The sequence below is a fragment of the Lonchura striata genome, chromosome 3 (assembly GCF_046129695.1).
Source record: "Lonchura striata isolate bLonStr1 chromosome 3, bLonStr1.mat, whole genome shotgun sequence".
In the NCBI taxonomy this organism is placed as follows: Eukaryota; Metazoa; Chordata; class Aves; order Passeriformes; family Estrildidae; genus Lonchura; species Lonchura striata.
In genome coordinates this window covers 84,092,847-84,116,892 of record NC_134605.1, presented here as the reverse complement: position 1 = coordinate 84,116,892, position 24,046 = coordinate 84,092,847, and the positions used below count along the sequence as shown (strand labels likewise).

The 24,046-nt window shown below is 36.1% G+C and overlaps 2 protein-coding genes across 3 annotated transcripts in view; both read left to right on the top strand.

Annotated features, from left to right (window-relative positions):
- Window positions 1–12,816, top strand: part of RIMS1 (regulating synaptic membrane exocytosis 1) — a 417,183-nt gene extending 404,367 nt beyond the window's left edge. The window contains exon 23 of the mRNA XM_077782342.1: window positions 12,731–12,816. Within this exon, the coding sequence (XP_077638468.1) occupies window positions 12,731–12,801 (71 nt within the window). The 3' untranslated portion in view covers window positions 12,802–12,816. The remainder of the gene's footprint in view (window positions 1–12,730) is intronic.
- KCNQ5 (potassium voltage-gated channel subfamily Q member 5) overlaps window positions 1–24,046 on the top strand; it is a 277,344-nt gene that overhangs the window by 128,407 nt on the left and 124,891 nt on the right. The gene's annotated exons all lie outside the window — the stretch shown is intronic.

The following is a 24,046-nucleotide window of genomic DNA, read 5'->3' as shown; positions in this document are numbered from 1 at the left end:
TAGCTATGTACTAATTAAAAGAAAATGAAAATTAACTGTTTTGCTGATGTCTTATTTTCTGAAGATTGGTGGCAATTTGGTGGTGCTTTCTCAAATGCATCAACCTTAACCTGTATTTCTGACGTGAAGCACAGTTGATGACTGTTTTAACCCCAGGGATGTTGAGGAGCATGTAAATTAAATAGTTATTATCTTTCCAACTCTGCATCTCCTTCCTCATAACCCAGCTGTAGCAGATTTAGTCTAGACAAATGGCAGAATAGTCACCATAAGCTGAAGTAAAAAATACTGAAATATATTACTCTGTCCTTCATCAGTTTTTAGGGAAGTCTTCAACATTTCATTTTAACACCATGTGATAACCTGAGAATTAAATCCATTTTCTTTTAATCAGATTGGAACACGATCATTTTTTACTTTCTCAGATAGCATGATATGTTCATTATTCCTACCAAAAAAAAAAAAAAAAAAAGTCATGTAACATTTTCACTGCATTTGCCATTAATCTAGAGGAGAAAATGACTTACAGTGCTGTTCCACCACACCTTGAAGGTTGATGGCATGGAAAGCTGAGCTTATCAGTGTAAGAGTTTGATTTGAAAGCTTGGTAGTTCAATCTCAGAAACCTTTTTTAGTGAAATGGGAGTGGCTAGATACACAAATCGGGGGGGCACGCTGTTGAAATATCTGAAGATATCCTGGATTAATACAGTGGAAGTACTAGACTTGCCCTGATTATATGTTTTCCCCCATCCTTCCAAAAGTAACAGGGTGTGCAGCCATAGAAAGAAAACCAAAGATATGGCAAAAGGATGAACATTTAAAACTTTCTGTAGTTTTGTAGTTTTGATATTATCCACTCATGTAAGCACAAAATTTAATAAATACTGATATAATTAGCAAAACACTACAATTAAATAATCAGCTACAAATCCATACTTAATGATGCCCCAAAAATGCATTTAAGCCTACATTGTTCAGTGTTCAAATATCATATAAGTAATATTGAGTGATAAAATTTCTGTTGGGGTAAATTTTCAAACCTAGATAGCTGAGAGGCTAGAGTGATGGTCTGCTGATGGATTTTTTTATTGACATGATGATTCAAGAAGCCTCTCCTTTGCAACATTACAAATCTGTTCAGAAAAAAGGGAAAATACATGCTTTAGAAATGTTTTAGCTCCATGAAGCCTCTAAGGGCTTGTTAAATTCTTAAATGCAGCTTGTAAAGCTCCTGCTCCAACTCCTGCTAAAGTTAGTGACAAGTTTTCTACTGACTTCAGTGGCAGCCCATACTACAACTGCAGCTGTCAAAACAACTAGAAATCAGTCGTAAGATCAGCCAGAACACAAGTATACCTTAATTTCAGCAGAAATTATAGTTTGGGCAGCTCAGAAAAGAAACGAAATTGCCCTTATTGTTTGTGAAGTAATGCATCTCCCACCATGCTGCGCTGCAGAGGAAGTGAAACCTGTCAGGATTCTGTTTTGAGCATTTAAGCATGTGAATTGGAACTAAAAATGTGAAAATGTGAAACTAAGAAAAATAATAACCTTACAGAGCCAGTAGTTTAAAATCTATTTTAGTCTTCAAAAACAAATAAGTGCCGATTACATTTTCAAATGGTCTCATAGGAGGTAACAATTCCAGTTAGAATTGGTCAAGAACACTGAATTACTAAAAACTGCCCCCACAATTAAGCATGGATCAAATAGTAGGTATAGTTACTTACGTGTAGCTGCTGCTTATTCTGTGTATTGTTGTAAGAGTGATTAGCCTCTTTATTCTGTAATTGGATTTTTTTCAGTATGTTCTTTGCAAGGCAAGTATATTTGTGCCTAAATTTAAGAGATATTTCACAGATTTTAGCTAGGTTCTGGTGCACCTTGTGAAGTGAACCAGAAAAGCAACTGAAACCTTTCACTGTTAAATCTCTGTACCCATACAATTTTATTTTTTTTTTGTTAACGAGGTAAGTTGTAACACTCTATAAACTTGAGAGCAGTATTGCTTTTAAAGTAATTTTCCTGGAAGGGCTTTTTTCTTTTTAAAAGAAAATGTGCAAACATTTAAAAAGAAAAAAAGCTCCCTACTCTTGTTTCCTTTCACTCTCAGTGGCTTCCTGAAACCAAATTCCTACTGCCACTGTTTGGTGAGCTACTTAAACCTGTGTGTTACTTAAGACACATCTGTTGTGTCAGAGGGTTTTCAAAGCAGATGAAGCAGAGGACACATGCTTCTGCCAAAAAAAAAAAAAAAAAAAATCATTCTAGGACAGTCCTGCCCCTGTCCCTGTACTCCCAACTCTTCCCTTTCCAATGTGCAAACCATACCATGCTGCATCTTTTGTTCCACTGCCATGTGCGGGATAAAGGGATGCAAAGAGTGAGAAGAAACTTCTTAAGCCACCTTTGTGGCTAAAACCAGTGTATCAAAGCACTACAGTCTTTCAGATGTTTTATATAAATAAATAAGTAAATAAATAAATAAATAAATATATATATGTGTGTGTGTGTGTGTGTGTGTGTGTGTGTGTGTGTGTATTTAGTGTTCATACCAAGATGTTCACTATCAATCCAGAGAATTCAAAAGCAAGTCCTAAAAAGGGTGAAGAAATTAAATCTGCAGTTTAGGAAATCAAGACCAGTACACAGTCACTGCTATGCCAAAGCAGAAGGCACAGTTTGAGTAAAGTAATATTTGCAATGAAGTTTCTCGGGTGTTCCAAAGGTTACAAGTTTTCAAACAAATGTGAACATGATATTCAGCAGCTGAAGTTTGGCAGCTACCATAGAAAACATAACTCGATTTTAACAGAATATTTTTCTTTATGGATTTTGGTTTTTTAATTTGCCGTAGTTCTGTGGAAAAACAGAGAATCATAGAATTATAAAAAGGCAGAGATTGGCAGGGAGTTAAAACACTCTAGCTGTAACCCCCCTGCCATGGAGAGGGAGGCCACCCACTAGATCAGGTTGCTCCGTGAGGCATCATGTTGGTCTCATTCCTCAGAAGGGTGGGAAGGTGAGTGGTTGAACATTTCCAAAATGTAAGAGCAGTTTTCTTTGCTATGCTGTTCATAGCAGTAGGATAGGGACCTCTGCTTCTGTGACCATCTGTGGGAACAGAGCTGAGACTTGCTGCCTGTCTTTTCCTCTGAGCTTCTGTGATTCAGTAATTCTGTTTCACTCAGCTGTCTAAATCCTACAGCAAAGCTGCCTGGAGTTCTTAATAATAAGGTAACACAGAAATGTTAATCCTTATCTGGATTTGAAACATTGAAAGCAAATAGTTATTTCTTGCTTTTTGCTTTTTTTTTTTTCTTTTTGCTTTTTTTGCTTCACATATTGCTGAAGAGCACTGAACTATTAGTATTATTAGCATGAGTACTTAAATCATGAGCATAAAATAGAAAACTGAATGGAATGTAAAATTCCCATGAGTACCATTATGGAGAACAAAGTATGCTGTAGATTATCTGCTAAAATGCGTCTTTTAAACCATCATTCCAGGGAATGTAGTGCACAAATTAGCCATATATCATAAGATAATGGATCTTAATGTGTTTACATTTTAAATAAACCACATTTCTGTATCAAGATTGTTGTGAAATTAACCTTGGTGTTACTGGTTAGCCATCAAGAATTTCAAACAGAGCATGTCTGAAGGGTTTTTTTGGACAGAGCAAGAATCAGGAAACTGGCATTTCTTGTCAAGAAGCTGACGGTCCTGTGGAGTGAGTGTCTGAGCAAGTGAGTGATAGACTGTGCACACTAGGTAGGATCTACAGCAAGAAAAATTTACATGAGGCTGTTTTTTATTGATTTAATTATCAAGAACTCATTACCACAACTCGTATTATTCAATATTTCACAAATCTACCTAGTGTGAATGAAGATGGAGTGTATTTTTTGCAAGGATTGTAGAAATACTTTACTAGCAGTGAACCTATCTTAGCCAGTTTCTCTGGAAGAGAAGAAAAAGCCCTTAAATTGAGTCATAGTGTGTCACTTCCTTCAGATGTGCCCATTGTGGAATTTGGTGGGAACTTGGTACCTCTTCCTATTTCAGAAGATCTGCTTCCATGTGTTGTCCTGAAATGGGTAGTTTGCAGTCCCTGACCCATGGGATGATGGATGATGCAACTCATCAGCTGATGACCTAGCCATGGAAAGATCAAGAAATTTTGAATAGGGACTCTACATTTCTTTTGAAACAGGCAATTTAGTTCTAGTCAGATAGTGAATTAATTTGGAATATTATTTTTTTCCAATGTCCATACTGGCAGCAGTTTTCCTGGAACTCTTAAAGATCCTGTGACGACTACTGTAATCCGCAAGGTACTCTGGATATTCTCACCAGACAGAAATTGGTACCTGAGAGTAAATGTTATATAGACTTCTGCTTATTTTTTTCCTTATATTTATTTTGGTAGTGTCTGTCTCTTAGCAGCCACAGTTGCAACCTGAAATCATGCCTTATTTCAAGAGTGCTGGCCTTGCTTTCTCCAGTTGCCTGGTGCAGCAGATTTCCCAGCAGACATATACTTATGGCTGTATTAATTGGATGTAGTTACAAAATTTTCCTTCAGCTTCAAGCTGTGATCTTTTCTCCAATGAGAGAAAAGGCTTCTATAATGAGAATGTATTTTAATTTTACCTAAATTATATTTTTTCTCGTTGTTTTGTTTTACTTTGAGGTAATGTAAGGCTGTAATAAGACTGACTTGGTCAAAATAGTACATTAGCTGATGCTGAAAACACCCCTTATGACTCTGCTGTATAAGACAAAATAATTATTTGACAATTGACACTGTGTCTGTGTTCCTAATGTTTATTAAAACCAAAGTTTTAATTTTGGAACAAAGCCAAAAAGTTGTCATGGAGAGAAAATACTTGGAATTATGGGAACACCATTAATTTCTGATAATTCTAAATGAAAGCGTATTATTTGTCAACTTAATTTTTAAACTGGAATGTATAGTGTCCTGTTATATCTCTTTAATATATATTACCAGTTAAAAGCATTATATAATGTTCTCTGTTAATATCTAGTCTTTTTTACCCAATTATAGTGTAATTTATTCAAACCCTGGCATGTACCACTTGGCAAGGCAGCCTGTACTGCAGCTGTTGCTGTTTTCTCCATATTAGAGTCTGTACAAATACTTTTTTTTTCCTGTTATCATCCATTGGCTTTCACAACTTTGAAACAGTAGTGCTGTGAAGTGCATGAGAAATTCAGAGTATTGATTTGAACTTCATGTAAATATGTAACTCTGCATTTAGGGACTAGAATTGAAAAAATCAGTCAAACCAGCTGAAGAGTCTGTCTGGCCTGTCAAATGTGTGTTGAACAGGATTCTTCAGGTTGGCTTCTATTTTATGTAAAAACTGTCTTCACCTGGGAATTTAGCATGGAGACATAAGCAATACACTGCTGGTAGAAACTTTAAATTTATTCATCATTGTAAGCAACATTGTGAAACACTGTTTTGCATTTAAAGTGGAGCACTGTTTTAATGAAAGACATTTCAAGAATAGTCCATTTTTCCTTCATTATACTTTTATAAAAATTATTCAAAGCAAAGTTTTTAAAATAATCAGGAAATTTTCATTTTTTCTAGAAATTGAATGCCTCATATAAATAAATACCTATTGAAAATTAAATATAAACCTTTTTTTTTTTTTAACATGGGCATGGACATCTATTTGTAAATATTAGGATATTATCTGGAAGCCTGTTGGAAGGAGTTCTTTCCAGTTTTCATGTGAATAAGAAACCAAAAAATAGGATATGACTTTTTACGTTCAGACCTTTGAGCAGAAGTTCATCAGTGAAGAAACTTCCATGCAAGACAAGGCAGATTCTAAAACTGTTGCCAAGAGGTGGATCCTAACCCAGGCTGTTCATTTAGAAAAAGAGTTTTCAAAATCTAAATCACTTTCTGAATTGATGAAGGCAAAACTGATGTTAGTTGTCTGGTAAGATGGTGAAATACAGTATCAGCTGTGTGTGATAGTAACAGCAAAATCAGTGATGTAATTCCCCACTGAATTGCAGAGCCCAAATCAATTCGTTTAAGAGCATGAAGCATCTTAGACTGGAGAAACAAGCAAAGCCAAGGAAAAGGGTAACAAATCAGCCACTCTTGTTGTCTGGCTACATCATCCTTTATGAAAGAGAGGTTACAGAGTAATGTTTTCTCTTTGTCAAGATATAATTTTAAGAAAAAATTTAAAACTCATTTTTAGATTGATAGACACTTATTTTGTTACTTAACCCTTTAAAAAGTGCTTCTGAAATCAGTTGTGTGTTTTTCAGGGAGCTGCTCTCTTATTTTGCTATATGGATATAGCTCATTTACAGATCCATTTCTGTCATCCAAACACATTAAACTTTCAGACTGAACTACTGTTCAGCTCTATCCTTTCAGAAGGTGAAAGATGAATATCAGTTTTTTCTTCCATTGTAGCTACTGGTTATATCTTAAACAAATGAACAAACCAATGAAAAATATGGACTGAAAATAAATTTAAATGAAAATACCAAAAATTAAATAAGTATCTAGCTTTAGGTAAACTAACTGAACTTGCATTGGGCCACCGTCCAATTTTTTTTATTAAAGAGGAAATATTCTAATAGATGTGTTTATTACCAAATGAATATATACTTTCATAAATATGTACTTTGTAACCAGTATAATACACACAACATGGTACTGTTCCACGAGTATTTTTACAAAGTTTAAAATATTAGGAACCCTTGATGGAACCTGAGGTGCAAACCGCCTGTCATGGGCAGGAGCACCTTCCACTAGATCAGGCTGTTCAGTGCCCCATTCAACCTGATCTTGAACACTTCAGGGCTGGGACATCCACAGCTTCCATGGGCAACCTGTTCCAGTGCCTTGCCATTCTCACAGTCAGCAATTTTTTCCTAATATCTCATCTAAATCTATCTTCCAACATCTAGGCCCCTGTTAGATGTTGGAAGGCTGCTATAAGATCTCACTGGACCCTTGTATAACCCAGGCTGAAGAGCCCCAACCCTCTCAGCCTGTGTCCAGGGGAGAGGAGTTCCCATCCTCTGATCACCTTTGTGGCCCTCCTCTGGACCCGCTCTCATGGGTGCACATCCTTCTTACATGGAGATTCAATAAGATGGTGCTGCAGGCACGGACACAACTCTAACTGTTCCTTTTTATTCTCCGTGCTGCACCTGTTTGTACAGAAATATTTAGGCTGGGGCCCTGATAAATCTGACTTACTGGCTGGAGAGGCTGGGACTCCTTTGTGCTGCTCTTCAGTGCTTCTGCTGACTGCTGTCATCCCTCTCCAGGCATCTGTGCCGGCCTGTGGCTGGGATGGACTGAGATCACCTTCCTTTGGCAAATTTAGTTACAAGCCCTCTTCCCCAGCTTGGAAAGCAGAAATAAAAGTTTAGGTTAGCAGTGACGGGTCTGGTTCAGCAGATGTGCTGCAATACAGAGAGAAATACAAATTTTGGTCCTGACAGGATGGGAATTCCATGGTCAGTGAATCAGAAGAGTGTACACTCTACCCAAAGTAAATTTTCTCTCAGGATTTATTTTGAAAGTTAAGTGATGGAAAGCCAGGTTGGAATTTTCTTATATTCCCATTATTTCTATAAACTGCAAATAAAACTGCATGATAAAATACCTGGAAAGCTGAAAGAGTTTGGCTGAGGAATAAAGAAATAAACAATCCATGCAACTGAGATGGCAGGTTGGAGAGAAGGACAGAAGCTCTTTCTTTAAACTGATAATAATCCTATAATCTTTTAGAAGTATTTTTAAACTATGATGGTACCTAACTAGCTATTTGTCACTAGACCAAATATACAGAAACCACAGACCCAGATTCAGAGAAAATTCGTACATTTCGAACTCTGGCTTATTATCTTTCGTTTGTTTGTAAACTTGACATTACCTACTTCCGCTGAAGTAGCTCTATTTTTTTCCATCCAAAGACCAGTCTTGGCTTCAGTTTCTTTGTTTGTTTTAAAATCTGTAGGTGTTTAACATCAGACTCTAACAAATGCAAAATCTGGTGAAACTGACAACCACATATCAGAAGCATTTATTTGTGCAAGTCCTTGCTCTGAAGTGTTGCAGAGCACTATTTTTCAGCATCAGGAGAAGTTCTTCACAGAGATAATTTTAATGTCATGTAAAATTCTAAAGTTTTATTCTACTTTTACAAATTGAAGTCGTACTACTGTCAATGGTCCTGGATGATAAGCCAAATTTAAAAACCTTTATTTAACCCTTGCTACTTAGCTACTTAGCTGGCTTGCTTTACCAGCCAGTGAAAAACACCCAAAACCTAAAAATTATTTTGGCTGATTTGTATTTAATTTCACTTCCTCCCACCCCAAAGAAGAACTACACATTAATTCTAAAAATCCATTTTCTTCCATAAGCACTTTTATAAGGATATCTGCTCTTTCTTGAGCAGTGGTTTCTGCCTGTCTGGGGAGCAGGAAGTCTCCTAACAATGATGTGCCTCCTCCTGAGACTTCCCTAGTGCTTCTGACCTCAGGCACTTTAGCAGCACAGTCAGCATGTAATGAGAATCAGGAAAACACTGCTAATTGATTAAATGAAGGATGTTGATTTACTTCAGATGAGAATCTGCTTCAATAAATCTAGAGTCACTTGAAAAAGCAAAGATATCAGATAATATATTCGTTTTTTGATGTGAGATATGTATTTTAAGTACTTTTGTCCTCCCCTTTGACATCCTGACTGCATGGGATTACTTTTGTGTTCTACAAATTGCTTTATCTTCTGAAGGTAGATGGGAATGGCTAGTCATCTCTGTGATTTATGTGGTTGGATATCAGTATGTTAATTTTGTCCTCCGTAGATGAGTTGTGCAGTATCTCAGTGCAAATCCCTTATTTTTTTAAGTCCAGGCTGTTCCAGTCAGATCTCCAAAATATTCTCAGCAAGTGGGGATATGTGGTGGGGATATAGCTGTTACAATCATGGCCTTTTCATGCTTAGGCATTCTAGGAATGTAGAAGCCCATGACCCAGGGAGGCCAAGTTCTGGTCTTACATGAGATCTTGTGAAGCATTTATATATTCTTTCCATGCATCTGTTGGATTATAGCTTTCAGTATTCTCCAAGACTATTTTCCAAGAGAACAATCATGTCTTATCATGAACAACTTTCCATATGTTTTTTGTGAATGTGTCTCTGGAGCTGGGTCATCACTTGTTAGTGCTGAGGGCTGCAAAATTAACCCTGTCTGTGCTTTGTCACTTGCCGTAGATGTGCATTGATATCACTTTCCCTGTACTCTGAGCTGAATCTCGCGGCATTGGCTGACATGTGCTGACAAATCCTAATTCCTTCTGCCCCATGTTCCAATCTGGCTGTACAGAAGGCAGCTCTGATCTCAAAGCCTCGTGGCTGCCTTGGTGAGGTGTTGTGCTTGGGCATGTGGATCTCACCCAGAGGCAGCACATCTTTCTGAAGGCAGGCATTACCTGTCTGACCTGGGGTGTGTGAACTGGAGCTACTGAAGGTCTCTTTTCTCCTGGCTGCTGGTTCTTGCTTTAAGCAAAATGATGTTCTGCATTATACTCACAATCCATTTGGGCTTTCCTAATGGAAAACCCCTACATAAGATTTTTTGCCTTTTTTGTCTTTTTAAGAGGAAAATCTGTGCCAAATATGTTGCCAGATTTATTCATTTAGCTTTCTGTGGCAAAGATAATTGAATTCATAGCTTGCATCCTGACTTTCTGACTTATATTGTGATTGATGCAGTAAAATTGGTGTCAGTTCGACAAGTTCCGCATTTTGACTTTAAATAAATGTGAGTGTAAAATTAGGCTGAAAATAGGAACTATGTGATTCAGGATTATGTGATTTGCTGTTTGAACAGGCACCCACCTGCCCATGCTCCTCTCACCAGTGGCTCTAAGAGCACTGAGTAGTTCCCACATTTTTTGATCTCTTGCTACTTCCAGCTGTGAACTCATGGTCCCATAGGTATATGTTGGTTGAGATAACAAGAGAATGAGCCCTACTCCCTTCCCTTCCTGCCAACACCACCTGTAGCATCTTAACTTTTGCGAAAACATTCTCACATCCTTTCCACTTTAATCTTCTCAGACATGTAATTTAAGCTATCACAAAATAAGACTGTTTGTATAATTGACAATAAGTATTTGTAAACCATTGGCTACGTTAGGACTCTTATAATGTACTTGAGCACACTGATGTGTGTATGAGCTGTAAATTATGACTATTTATGATAAACAATTGCTATAATAGAAAGGCATATCATGGAAAAGAATAAGTATACCACTTTTGATTTGAAAATGTCCTTTTAATACTGTTTGGTTTTTAAATCTTTAAAATGAGGTGTATTCTGGTAATACTTTAAGTTTTCTTTAGAACAAAGATGATCTGTCCCCTTTCTGAATGTTATTTTATATTTTCATTGCATAATTATTTGCTAAATACTAATATTACATGGATGAGGGCTTGTCAAACTACTGATAGATATTAATAGGGTATTGTCAGTTTGCTGAGGATAAAGGTGGTGTAGGAGTGCAATTCACAGTATGCATATAATTTGGGTCCCAAATTTATGTTGTTACTTAGAATTGGATTTACTTGGATTTGCTTTTAAAAGAATGAAGGAATATGAGTTTTTCCCAGTCAGAACTATTCCTTTATAATCTTCATTGCGTGAACTGCTATGATTTTCTTGGGTTGTATTTTTTAATCTACACTAAATTCCCATCCCATTTCTTTATTTCATACTCATAGAATCAACATATGTATTTTATAGTCACCACAGCAGTTTATATGACAAAATAAATCTGTTGGGATTCAGGATTTCAGTTCATTGAACAATTTGCTATCAAAAGATAGCAAATTGTATACACCCTGAAGGTCAGCACAATGTTCTGTTCCTTGTTAGCTATTTTCTCAAAACTGCCCTTTGTGTAAATCTAATTTATAGTCAATTTTGAAATATTGATGTTACCAAAAAGGTTATGTGCCTAAAAAGGTCACATTCTACCTCAGATATGTTTGTGATACTCCCCCTGACAACAGTGGGAGTTCTGCACATAGCACACAGGACACAGGCTGGCCCTTGATCTTTAAACCATTAATTATTTAAAAATAAATAAATAAATAAATAAATAAATAAAGGCAATGTTCCAAATTCTGAGATTCTTACTGCAAGTTTCACTTAGGCTGCACCTTCACCATCAGTCAGCGTTTATTTGAGGGAGAACTTCACAAAATAGTCACCAGCTAATGCAGTGTTGCTGCTGAGTGCTCAACATTCAGCCTGTCTTCTGGGATAACTTTCAGTAGGAATAAATTTTAAAAATGTGCTTGTTTAAGTGACTTGAAACAAATTCTAGACTGTTTTCAAAATTAGACACTGAATCTAAGACTCACTGAAAGACTGTGTGCTGCTAAGTGTCAACGTCAACCTTTAGTACAGCTTAGAATGCTAAGCAACGTCATTTTAAACATTAAATCTACATGTTGTTTTAAGTATTTGGGGGATTCTTGTTTACAAACACTATTCAAAGCAACACTTATTGCTTCTGCCATAGTACTTCCATGATATATACTTTTGGTTTTAGGTAATATTTGGTGTGACTTCATAGATTAAAGTTTTTAGGATGCTTAACACTTTAGAAGGTTGTTCATTATATTTTGGTTGGAATATGACTGGCTTTAATTGACTGTTGTTGATAATTGTGGATCCTGAGGAACTCTGCCTCTTCCAAACTTGCAGCTTTACATATAGTGAACATATCAGGTTAGAAAATCACTAGAAATGAAGCAAAACTAGGTACGTGATTTTTCATTTTCCAAGCTTAAGACAGAATGCTATATTGCAATGCTTTCTGGCATAAACATTTTAAAACTTTTTTGGGAGGGGAATTAATAGACTTTTATTTGAAGAACAAAGCTGTGTTTTACAGCCATAAACAGGTAAGACTGTGCAGTTTTGCCTTTAGGGCATTTCAGTGGGAGTTGAGCTAGATGACTTTTAAATGTCCCTTCCAACCCAAAATATTCTATGATTGTAGGAGATGTGTGGGACTGAGGAGCTGAAAGGAAGGTTTAACAGTCTAGTCTGAAGAAACTGACTGTGTTCATGTTTCTGATAAGATATACAGAAATTAACTCCAGTTGTTATTGTGCTGCACCTCTGTTCCTAAAAGGAAGAATTCTATACTCCACTTGGAGATTTGCCATTGACTTGGGTAGAACCAGAAATTTACCAACTGCTTTAAAGCCCATAGCTATTAATCCTAGGGTTTCTGTCTGAGCAGAAAAGCAGCTGCTGTCATTCAGTGTCATTCACGTTCAGTGGAATGTGTCTTTGATGAGTAAAGTCCCTTTGAGCACAACATGGCAGGACTTAATTTTTCTGTACATAAATTCATTTCATAAAACTGTAAATGGCAACTTTATCTTCAAACTTGATTGCTGGAATGCTAGGGAGGAGTTACAATTGGGCAGAAATTTATAAAAAATGTTGTTGCAATACCCTCTGCCCGCTCAAACAGGTTTGGTCTAGACAGTCTGTATAAAACTGTGAAAGATGGGATTGTACAGGGTCAGAGATAAACATAAATTTTTAAAGGGGAGTCAGGGAGTTGACATTGCAGCAAAGATACAAAGGCAGGATCTAATAGCTCATGGACTTGTATCAAGCTTAGTTGCACAGATCATCTTGACTGTTCCATCTTTGTTTGCCATCTTCTTTTTAGCTATCTACTGAAGGTTACCAGAGTACATCAGGCTCTATTTTCAGTATTCACAAAAGAGTTTGAAGAATCTTGAAGAAAAAAAAAAAAAAAATCACTGCATGTATTCCAGTAACACAAACACCTAAACTGTACATGCATGTATATTTGAAAAAGAGGAATAAAAATCAAGAGCTTGGAAACTTTTAAATCTCTGAGGCTCAAAGAAGCATATTTGCACTATAAAATTGGTTATACTCTTTCTAGAAACAAAGTAGTAATAAAAAAACACCACATTATTTTGAAGAATATTATAATTTATCCTTATGTTTGATTAGTTAAATTTCTATTTTTAAAAGTTTCCTGTGAAGATGGTTTTCTGTGATATAAATTATGCCATAGAACATACACACTTACTCCCTGTTATTTTTCATATGGGGGGACATTAAATAGCAAGAAACAAATTATTCCTTCTCTCAGTCTCCCTATTAGATAGCGAAAATAATGCTAGAAGCAGTCTTCATTAACATACTCATGCTGAATTACAGCCTTGGGCTACTCTCTGATTTTAGATATGCAAGGCTTCCCCAGAAGTCCAAGCTTATTTCTGTAGTTAGCAGATTTTTTAGAAATCTGAATGAATGGGCAGAAACAAGTGCAGTAAGTTCTGAGTCTGACAGATAAATCTACCATTTATCACAAATCTGTTTTGTAATGATTAATCAACAGTGAAGAACAAGAGCATAGTACCATTTTATAGTTCCTGGCCTTCTGATTTTGAGTTCTAACATGGTAGGAAAACTGTATGTTCATAGTAAAGGAAAGTTTTAGAATTTAATTATTTGTAAAATCAATGTGTGAGTAAGTTCAGGCAAGTAACTGGAAGTGCATCTCTAGGTACAGAATGAGCTGAAATTTCACAGCTTTTTTAGTATTCTCAGTGCAACTGTACATCTCATGGGCATTCTTGTTATAGCTCTTTCTCATAATTTTCTATTCATTGGTGCTTCTGACACACAAAATTTAATTTCTCTTTCCTTACCAAATACACAGCCCATTTGTGTATAATAGTACACCAGTGGAAAGAAAACCTTATTCTCATTTTTAGTCTTTCTAATTGCTCATGAGAGGAGGAAATGGCTTAATGTAAATTTCCAGATTGAAAAATTTCTGTAAACAGGCCTTTAGAAATTCTGTGTGTATTATCAGTCAGTGACTTCCACATTACATTTTTTTTCCTTTTACAACAAGAAATGTTTACTGCTAACTGCCAACACTATGTACATGACCCACAAACCTAAAGTCAAGCTCGATTCTATCCCCAAAAGCCATCACTTCTCATCTTTGACCCCTTACTTAGTGCTATAAGAGATGACAGAATTTATAACCCAGAACTTAAATAAAATAAATATATTCTCCTTATGGTGTATGTGCATTGTGGTAGAGTCCAGTTCCCTTTTCCATGCACAGATACTGGAAAAATTGGCAAAGCCAACAGATACATATGAATACACAGAAGGAATCATTCTGTTTTATAAATATCCTGAACTTTAAAATAAAGATGCCTCACAAGGACAGTTATAATGAAGGTGCAATTTTTCCTTTCCTTCTCTGAACTCACCTGTTGTTTCAAAATGGGGCTTATTATCTTCTTTTGTTGGCAGATACTGCAAGTCATAAATGGATGTTTGTAGTAATGGTTCACATCTATTTGTGGAACAGGAACTTATGGAAACAACAGATTGTGTAACAGGGCTGAACATCTCCAGGCTTCCAAGAAAACATATCAGAGCAGGATGTGAATGGAGTCATCCACAGCTTCCTTCTGCTCTTGGAGGACCTGGAGAGATTGTGGCACTACAGGCCTTCCAGGAGGGCACAAATTACAGGTTGGAGAATGGGAAAGAAATCACAAGTGCTGTTCAACTATTACTCAGGTCAAATAGCAGTAGGAGCTGCAGTCAGCCAAGGAAACATCACCGGATCTCAGGGCACATAGATGTCATCCTTCTCATCCTATTCCTACTTCTCTGCATTAAGCCTATTTTCCTATATCGTAGCAAAACTGTAGAACTCTGGAGAGGCAAAAACATGGCATTAGAGGAGAGGTCTGGAAAACAGATAAGTGGCAGAGATAAGTAACAAAGCAAAATGACAGTGAATGCTTCACCAAAAAAAGTTGAAGAAAAATAAGACACATGGAAGTGAAATATTTTGGGAGTATCATGCAACAGTTTATTAGAATTAACTTTCTGACTAAATCTTCCTTATTAATCTAAGGAACTGTCAGCATTTTATGCCCAACATAGAGATAAGCAAAAAAAAAAAAAAAAAAACCAAAAAAAAAACCCCAGACAATGAAGTATTTCTGGAAAGGTACTCCAGAAAAGAAACAGCTGGAGATGTACTTTGTTATTCCACAATGACAAGGAAAGTGATGCAGTGTCCTCTGTAGTGAGACAGAGCTAGCACACCATCAGCTAAGCCATAGGACACACCCATTTCAGGAGCCAAAGTCTGCCCAGGTAAACTGCAAGGGTATGAATAATATTCCAGCAGGTGAATTATACTTCACCAGCATTATGCATTGCAGATATATATAAATACTGAGCTGAACATTCTTTTTTCATAGAAATTTCTTACCATTACAAATTAAATGGTTTCACATTCACGATAACAAATATGTTTGTGGGTTTTTGTGCTCAACACCTTTTTCCAGATTGAAATAACAGGAAAGATGATCTGGAAGCAACCTTGACACCAATTAGATAGAAATGGTCAGACTGTGTTCAGAGCTAACCTTATTTTAATTGAGAAATTATTGTTCAGATTCCCCAAGGATCATTGATGCTGCACAAGAGAAAATTTTGTACCTCTTAAGTGTAAAATTTCCTACATTTGGGGTATAAACTTCAATTTAAGATCACAGAGAAAAAGGATATGCTATAAAATAGGAGAAAGAGGAGCAGTATCTAAATCTGAAGGAGACTGTGCACGTTCCCGGGACAGGTGCTGAGAGAAATTATGTTAATGTATATAAATAAACCCATGGTGGCTTTAATTAATTTATTTTAAATCCTGATGGACTGAAGAGTTTTCAGAAGAGACTTCACAAGACCTCACAGGTCATTTGGTACTTGGGCTTTTGATTCTGGGCTGGGATTTGGCAGGAAACATTTTCTGTAGTGACTGAGACAAGCTGCATTCGCAGACTGTGTATATGGTATCTTAGAGAGGAGAGGGGGAAAGCAGCCTGTCTGGAGCTGATGAAGTAAAATTAAGATTTATGGACTGAGTAATTTGGAAAGGTCTCATTTTGTATATATATTATGACTAGCAATGCTGAACTCCTACCCAAGGGCTCCAGAGTGTATATAACTTAGTTCTCACTGTGTGTGCTGTTATTCCATCTTGATAGATGAAGGCATGGAAACAGAAGAATTGGATATGCCCTAGGGTATTAGGAAGCTTGGTAGCAAAACACTGCAGAAAATCTTCAGGTGCTTTCTTTTAATGACAACTACAAATTTCACACAGGGGTGTTCATTATATACTTTACTCACTAGGTCCATCTGATTTATGTAGTTTATACCTGGGTCTTAAGAGATGCATCAGATCAGAGCCATGCCAACATTTCTGTCAGGTTTCCACATATTTGCTTCATGATTTTTCTCTTCACTCTCATCTCCTGTATCTTTCCACAGTTTTTTAATGAGCACAAAAGGTTGCTTCAACTGGTCGGGACTAACTCAAGTCAGAGGAGAGCTTGGGTGGCCAAGGTCATCCACACTGGTGTGGTGTAAGGTGTTATAGGACAGAAAGAGCAGGGAGAAATGCTAGAGCTGTGCAAGGGCCGGTTTTTGTAAAGTAAAGGAAAGCAATTCCATAATATCAGCTTTGTGCCAGAGATGCTAATCAATGATTTACAGTTTTCAGTGAGGAAAGAGATTGTAGTGTAAGACAAGTGAATTGTCTTGAAGTGACATACAGAGTACTGTGTTTCAGCAGAAACAGAAGACAATTTTTAAAATTGATTTTAAAGTACAAAAAGAAAAGCAAGAAAATTCTTGTGGGATTTTTATCTTGGTATAAATATTTCTTAGGCATAAATGAAATATGTTTGGTTTTGGGGAAAGACACAAATCCACCAGCAAAAACAATAGGCAGAGGAGGATGTTTTGTCCTTGAATCACTTGTGCTTTTCTATGACAAGCTATATTTAAAAGCATTTAATGAGAAAAAAAATCTGTTTATGGATTCATTTGATACCAAGTGTCAGTGATGAATGGTCAGCTGCTGTCCAAGGCCCTGGCTTTCATTATTGAGTTATTTAAATACGTGTATGTGAGTACCAAATAGAATTGAGATTTTTCATGTTTATTGAGAGGAAAAAAATGTCCCAGATTTGGAACATATGGTTTTTAGTTCTCACTTCCACTTCAAAATCAAGGCTATACTGTGTTTACAAAGGACATCTGATTGGAAACTGCAACAGAGGTCCTACCTTGGAGGTAAAATATATCCTTAGTTCCAAGGGGGATTGAACAAATAGATCAGCCCTTGCTGTAATAAAGTGGTTGATGAAAAGCAGTCTGAAGAAGAAATGTAACTGCACCCAGCTGATGCTTGAGAGGCAAGAGAGGGGAGCTTCAGATTTTAGTTGTGGCTGTGAACAAATCTCTCAGGGCTTGCTTGTTAGCGTGTCTCAAGCAGCGCAGTGGCTCTGGCAGGTTTGTGTGCTCTGAATCTCAATAGAGAAGTGCAGAAATTTGTGTGAAAAGTATTTGGCATTTGTATGCAAGAAGGAATCTCACAGACCCTATAGACAGACAAACTCCCCCAAACTGGAGGTGCTGAATGCTGGTGTGAAGCAATAGCCCTATTGAGTGGATCAAATACTTGAGCACTGCCCTGCTTGCTGATCATTTCATTGATATGAAAAAAAAATCTATATTTTAGTGCTCAACTCCATACTCCACTCACTACTTCCCAATACCATTTCCCACCATTTTTTCAACTGTTGTTTCTTATCAAACTTGTATATATTGATTTATCACTGAATTTTGCTCAAATACAATTAATAATGATCCTAAAGTATATATTCTATAAAGCTGAAGGGTTTTTTCCTTCTATTTCCTTTATACTGTTTTTTTTTTATTTTCTTTAAGGTAAGTCATTCTTTGATTTATTATTTTTATAGTTCTAAAGATATCATTAGACCATGGATATTCTTCTAAATTTGCAATATTTTATTCATTAGTGTTCAATGTAGGAATGGATAGTTGCATTTTCAGAAATAATTGTTTGCCTAGCTAGTATTGCACCTAGGATATTTAGGTCACCATCATCAGAAATATTTTTTGTGTGATTAGGTCAGGCTGGAGTTCCTAAGTGAGTTGTACAACTCTCTGTGTTAAACTGTCACAGCTGGAAATTGCCAGTTATTTCTTTGGGAGGTATAGTATGTAGTAACAGAAGGTTTACCCCCTGGTAACTTAATTGAGCAGTACAGACAGGTAGAACTGCCCTCTAGCTCAGATAAGGGCTGTTGAGAAGAATTTTCCTTTAAACCCATGTCTTCTTTTCTTTCCTACTTGGTAGATCAGTAGATACAGGCAAGTTTTCTAGATTTTCTAGTAGGTGACTTTTCAAAACTTTAGTTTAGTCATGAAGGATGCCAGTGCAGACAGTCTTTTACTTTTGTTTTTAACCATGGCACTTACACATCCCCCGTGTGAGCCAGAAGGAGAGCATAATCTCAGGTGTATTCATGATTTCTTCGAGATATCCTCTCCTCAGTCTGCTATGGTCTATCAGGATTACAGTGAGATGAGTGCATGTCAATACATCCACTCAGCATAATGAATGGCAAGTGCAGACAGAACAGGGATTTAGTGGGAGAAAATAAATATTATAGAGCAAAACTGTAGTGTGAATCAAGTTACCTTTGCACAGTTTTAACATGACAGAGGAACACAAAACAAATTATGGAAAATAATTGAGTCATTTGCGTAATTAATAGTCCATCACAGCTAATTTAGCCCAACTCTAATAAATTGTCTGAACCCCTTATGTGTCTTACTTCTACTTTTGAAATACCTGCAGCCTTACTGAATGGCTGTTATTTAAATTGATATTCTGTTTTCCTTGAAGTACTAGAAGATTTTTTTTTTTAATTCTATTTTATATCAATCTCTAGTTGTCAAAATAAGCACTTTAACTCAATGTAGTACGGAGGTAGATGATACCTTATGTTTCCTTGACAAGATCTAACCTGCATAGGAATTTTGAGCTCCTTTAGTCAAACTCAGACTACACAGCACCAAGGTCAAAACCTAGGAGAATAGTGAAGACTTGAATTTTACCAGAAGAAAAGGTGAGAATATAGGAGCTGGATATATTCCTTAAAACAAGCATCTAGCTAAAAATCTATATTTGATTAGTATAGGCAGTGTGATGCAAGACTTTTAGGGCAAGAAATCTTGTGCATGTCATGAAAGGCCAAGAGCCACAAGATATTCCTGGCTGTAAACATTTCCGTTTCTGGCCTTGAACAACCATTTAGTGCTGTTTAATTCATGGAAGCACCTGCATGCTTGTATCTGCCACATGACTTACAGACATGTGGAATGACTCTAGGTAGCTTATGTGGGTAAGGATCAGTCCATGCAAGTGCAGGGAAATGAGCATTATTAAATCTTGGGGTTTGCATTATCATTATATATATTTAGAAAGCGAGGAAGGAGATGTCTTCAATATGTTGCCCTGAAAGTGGAGATAAGCACTGCAAAAGCTCAAACACATCTAAGTAATGATTAGGTCCATCTTACAGCATAGTCAAAACTGCTGAATCTCTCTCTTCAAAACTGCTGGAAGAAAATCCGATTTATATGGATTGCTACATCTGTTTGTTCATTTAGTAGAGCTGTAAAGTATGGGCTGTTGATAAGAGAAGTTAAAGATACACAAGAAAGTTATTCTGATGAAGTGAAACTATTCTAGGAATTTTGGTGGGGTTTTGTGTGTTTAAAACATCACTTCTTAGTAGTCTCTTCAAAAGTTGTTTAGGCCTGATATGGGATGGAAATTTATTGGTCGCATTGCCAAAAAATAACAGTTGTGTTTAATAAATATTTGCTAGGTATTTGGAAAGGGGATATGTATCTTTACATAAAATATGACAAAAGATCAAAAATTTGGAACAGTATCTATGGGGGATAAGTGCTATTCCCTTGACAGACCTTGCTGGCTTGCTCCATGTCCACAAAGGGGAGACAGGTTTCTATCATTTTGGTCGTAATTCCTCATAATTTTGTAGAATTTGGCATAAGTGCAAAGGAATGTGATGTGCCTCTGCTTGAAAAGTTCAAGCGGAAAGACGCAGCTGTGACTGGAAACTGGTTATCTTGATTCCAGTCCTGGACAAAATATCGACTGCTCATGAGTGGTTTAGTAGAAAGAATCGGGCTCAAGAATAATTTGTCTACTAAACCTCTCATTGAAATTTTCCATGGAGACTCATAGTTGAGTCAAGATGTTTCTAGCTGTGATAGAAGAGACTCCAGAGGTAATGTTTATGCTTTTCCAATATCTGGAAAACAAACAAACAGGAAAAAAGTCCCAGTCTGCTGGTAGAATTATTAGATAACTGATGTGGTAAATAGTGATTAGAACATGCAGCACTTCATGTTCAAAAATGTGCATGTCATTATAAAAGGAAGTACAAATCTAGATAAGAAATTTGAGTTGTAGTTGTAGGAATTTGTGAGGAACAGAACTATGAAAAGGCCATAGAGATCATTGGAAAAGTGATCATTGTAGATCAAAGTTATGAGATATGAAACAAAATCACTAAACATTTATACACATGTAGTCATATAATACATGTTTTCTGTCGGTTCATATAACATTCAGATCTATGTAAACACATACATGTATGTGTATGGTATAGATAGCATATGTAGACACATATAAATGCATGCAGTACACAGTATCACGTGTCATATACATGTATGGGGATGCTTATAATTATATATTTCCATATTAGTAAATGTGTAAACAGAACAACAATAAACAGAAGTGAAGTGATTGCATTTGTGTAGGGTTCATGGGAAAGGCAGCTTGGAAGGTAAGTTGATAGCAGTATGGACCATCATGGGAGAAAAAAACCCCAAGTTATTGAAGAAAGTTAAATTAATCAGTGCTTGCTGTTTTAAATTATGCATAAGTGTATTCCACAAAGTCTCTTTGCTTCTGTGCATGTCAGACCAAACTCAGGGAATAAGCACATATGTTGTTCAATTACACTGAAGACATTTTAAAGAGAGCTCCCTCTACTGCGTTCTTTTTAGAGAAATAAAGATCTGATATGAAGAAAACAAACAAAACTGGGACGCAGGTTAACTGATGTGCTTTTTAAAAATGGAATAGCATTCCAACACTAACCTTCTACTGGACAGGATAATGCTAAAACTGTTTGCCTGTTGATACGGTCTAAAAAAATTCATTTGATTTATTACTGAGCAGGAAAGAATATGAAATGTCTTTAATAAGCTTAGTGAATAACCTACCCTGTTCTTTTTAAAATCAAGTTAGTGGTCATTTAAGCATTTAATTACATTTTCAAAGGTCTTAATGGGAATAGTAATATTAGCTTATTACATTTAAATTAACCTGAAAAATACAGACCATTACCTTTCTCATGCATTCTCATCTTTCCAAGAGGACATTGGTTTTAACAATTATATGTCTTCTAATTAATACTATTTTCAAAAGGATTGAGTATATATATAAATATATATATGTATATGAGAAGCTTAATGAATATACCTCCTATTAAGAGATTTTTTCATAGGTTCTAAATTTATAAATGAGAAATAAAACTAACCTAAACCCAAAGAGACTGTATATAATACAATGGATTTTTACTCTCATGTAGTAATATTCATTCATCTAGTTGCAAGTTACCAGGGGACAGATTTATCCCTCTCATAACTCCATGAAATTCAGAAACCTGCAGTTATGCCAGTGATAAACTAAGGACTAGATTTTCTAAAATTGTACAAACCCTCAAAGATCCTTGATCTTCAAAAGGCATTTAATTCATTTAACCAGCTTCTTGCCTGACAGATACCAAAAAATTTTCTAAAGCTTTTGGGTTCTAGTTTTAGTCTTCAAGCCCAAAACAGGAAGTCTCTCAGACTGCAGAGATATCTTGTGACTACCAAGGAAACAAATATATGTTTGCATGCAGTATGCAAGATTAATTTGAACTTGTTCTTGAAATAAAATCAATTCCCCTTAACAATTAAATAAGGCTTTTGTTTCAACTTAAATAGGTAATGGTTAGGCATCTCTATTGAAATGTCAATAGAACAGGAACTAAAATTAATTTATTCCAAAGTAAATATGAGAGATGTAATCTTCTCGCATTTGATTTACGCACGGGGATTCTGTGCTTCTACTTAGGGGTCAAAAATAATATCAAAATAAGACAAATATTCTAACACTCTAGAAAGGTAGACTTTGGCTAAGGTGGATACCTTGGGATATTTATCTAAGCATATTTTTCTGTATCCTTTGAGTGTTGGCACTACAATCACCATGCTGTGCAACTCATACGCATCTGCATGCTAGATTGGGTTTTCACTGTATTCTGTTTCAACTTAGAGACCTTAAAATTTGTGTTACCAAGAAAAGCATTGGGAAAGTTTCAGGCCATATATGTGGCACTTTTAAATTCATCTGCTGTGCATTTTGGTCCAACATGCCTAAGCTAATATACAAATCACACTCTCTAACTATGAAAAATGGCTTTTTTGTTAAACTCCATCTACTGGTAGCCAGTAAATGTAGAAATGTGGGCTAGTACACCATGGGAAAGTTAGCTTCTGGCCACAAGATACAGTAATAAGAGAGCTGAACATCTCTATATATGTTGTAATATATATTTTAAGCAGTGATTTGTTATTTTTTAATGTAAAATAGAATTTGAAATCAGAAAGCTGTAGTTGCACAGGAGCCACAATTGAAATACTGTAACTCTCACACAGCAACTGATTTCAGGCAAATTTACCCTTTTCATTACCATGCTTCATTCTCTTTGTGTATGTATATTTGATTACAATTCAGACATGCTTAAAAAAAAGTGTATTTGATTACATTTCACGCATCTTTCAAAATATCTGGGTGAAAATCTTGTGCAATATTTTGTGCCATACTCCCTTAACTAAGTTTACAGTCACTTATTTTTGTGGTAACTGAACATGACCTTGCTTGGGAGCCTTTGGGTCAGCTTTGAGGTGCAAACTGGTGTTAAAGGAATTCCTGCAGAGAGTGAAGGAAAGAGGGAAAGAGTTGAAGCTGTAGTAGATGCTTTTGAAAAGCAAACTGTAGTTATAATGGGGACAAACTTTTCATGAGAGGGAGCAGGCAATACATGTCATGAGGTGGCTTAACTTTTCATCTTCAAACACATTCATTACTTACGTTTTGAGCACAAGGACACTCACACTTGTTATGTAATGTCTCTGTATAACATTATTGAGAAAATGGGATAGTGCAAGATTTCAGGTAGGGGAGAAATTTTCCAGTATTTTCCAGTTTTTCTCAGTTGGTTTTGGAGTTTGTCCCCAAAAGAAATGGAAAAGAAATTTTGTTGTGGAAGTATAAAAAACTAAGGAATACAAAAGTGAGCATTGTCAACAAAACTAACTTTTCATGAAAGCAAGTTGTGTAAAGGGTCATGAAAATTAAGTTTTGAATTATTAAGAATGCCAAAGAAAAGAAAGGACTTGCTATGCTGCTTATTTTAGCTGCCTTTTTTGAAAAAATATCCCTTCCTGTTCTCAGTGCTGTGAAAACATAAGGATTTTATAGCTAATGGAAAATAAAACAATTTAAAGGGAATAGCAAACTGGAAAAATGTCAGTCCCTCCAGACCAGTAAACATTCCAGTATCTCTTTAAAGAACTTGTTAATACATTTGTGCCAAGTAATACTTTAGCTTTATATATAAATAGTAGTAGCTATAATACTTTTAACTCTTCCATAATTTTGCACAATGCAGTCTTTTCTTGAAGAACCACTTCCACTTTTCAGAAGGCTCCTCCTTCCACTTTGACAATATCTGATTCATTCATACAATGTGCTTGAACACAAATACAACACAATGTTCTGTCCTGTTAAAGTAATTTTCATTAACTTTAATTTTATAGCCTCTGCTCCTACTGCAACCCAGCTGAATGTTTTCAAAGGTCACTGCCATGTCCACATTCAGCA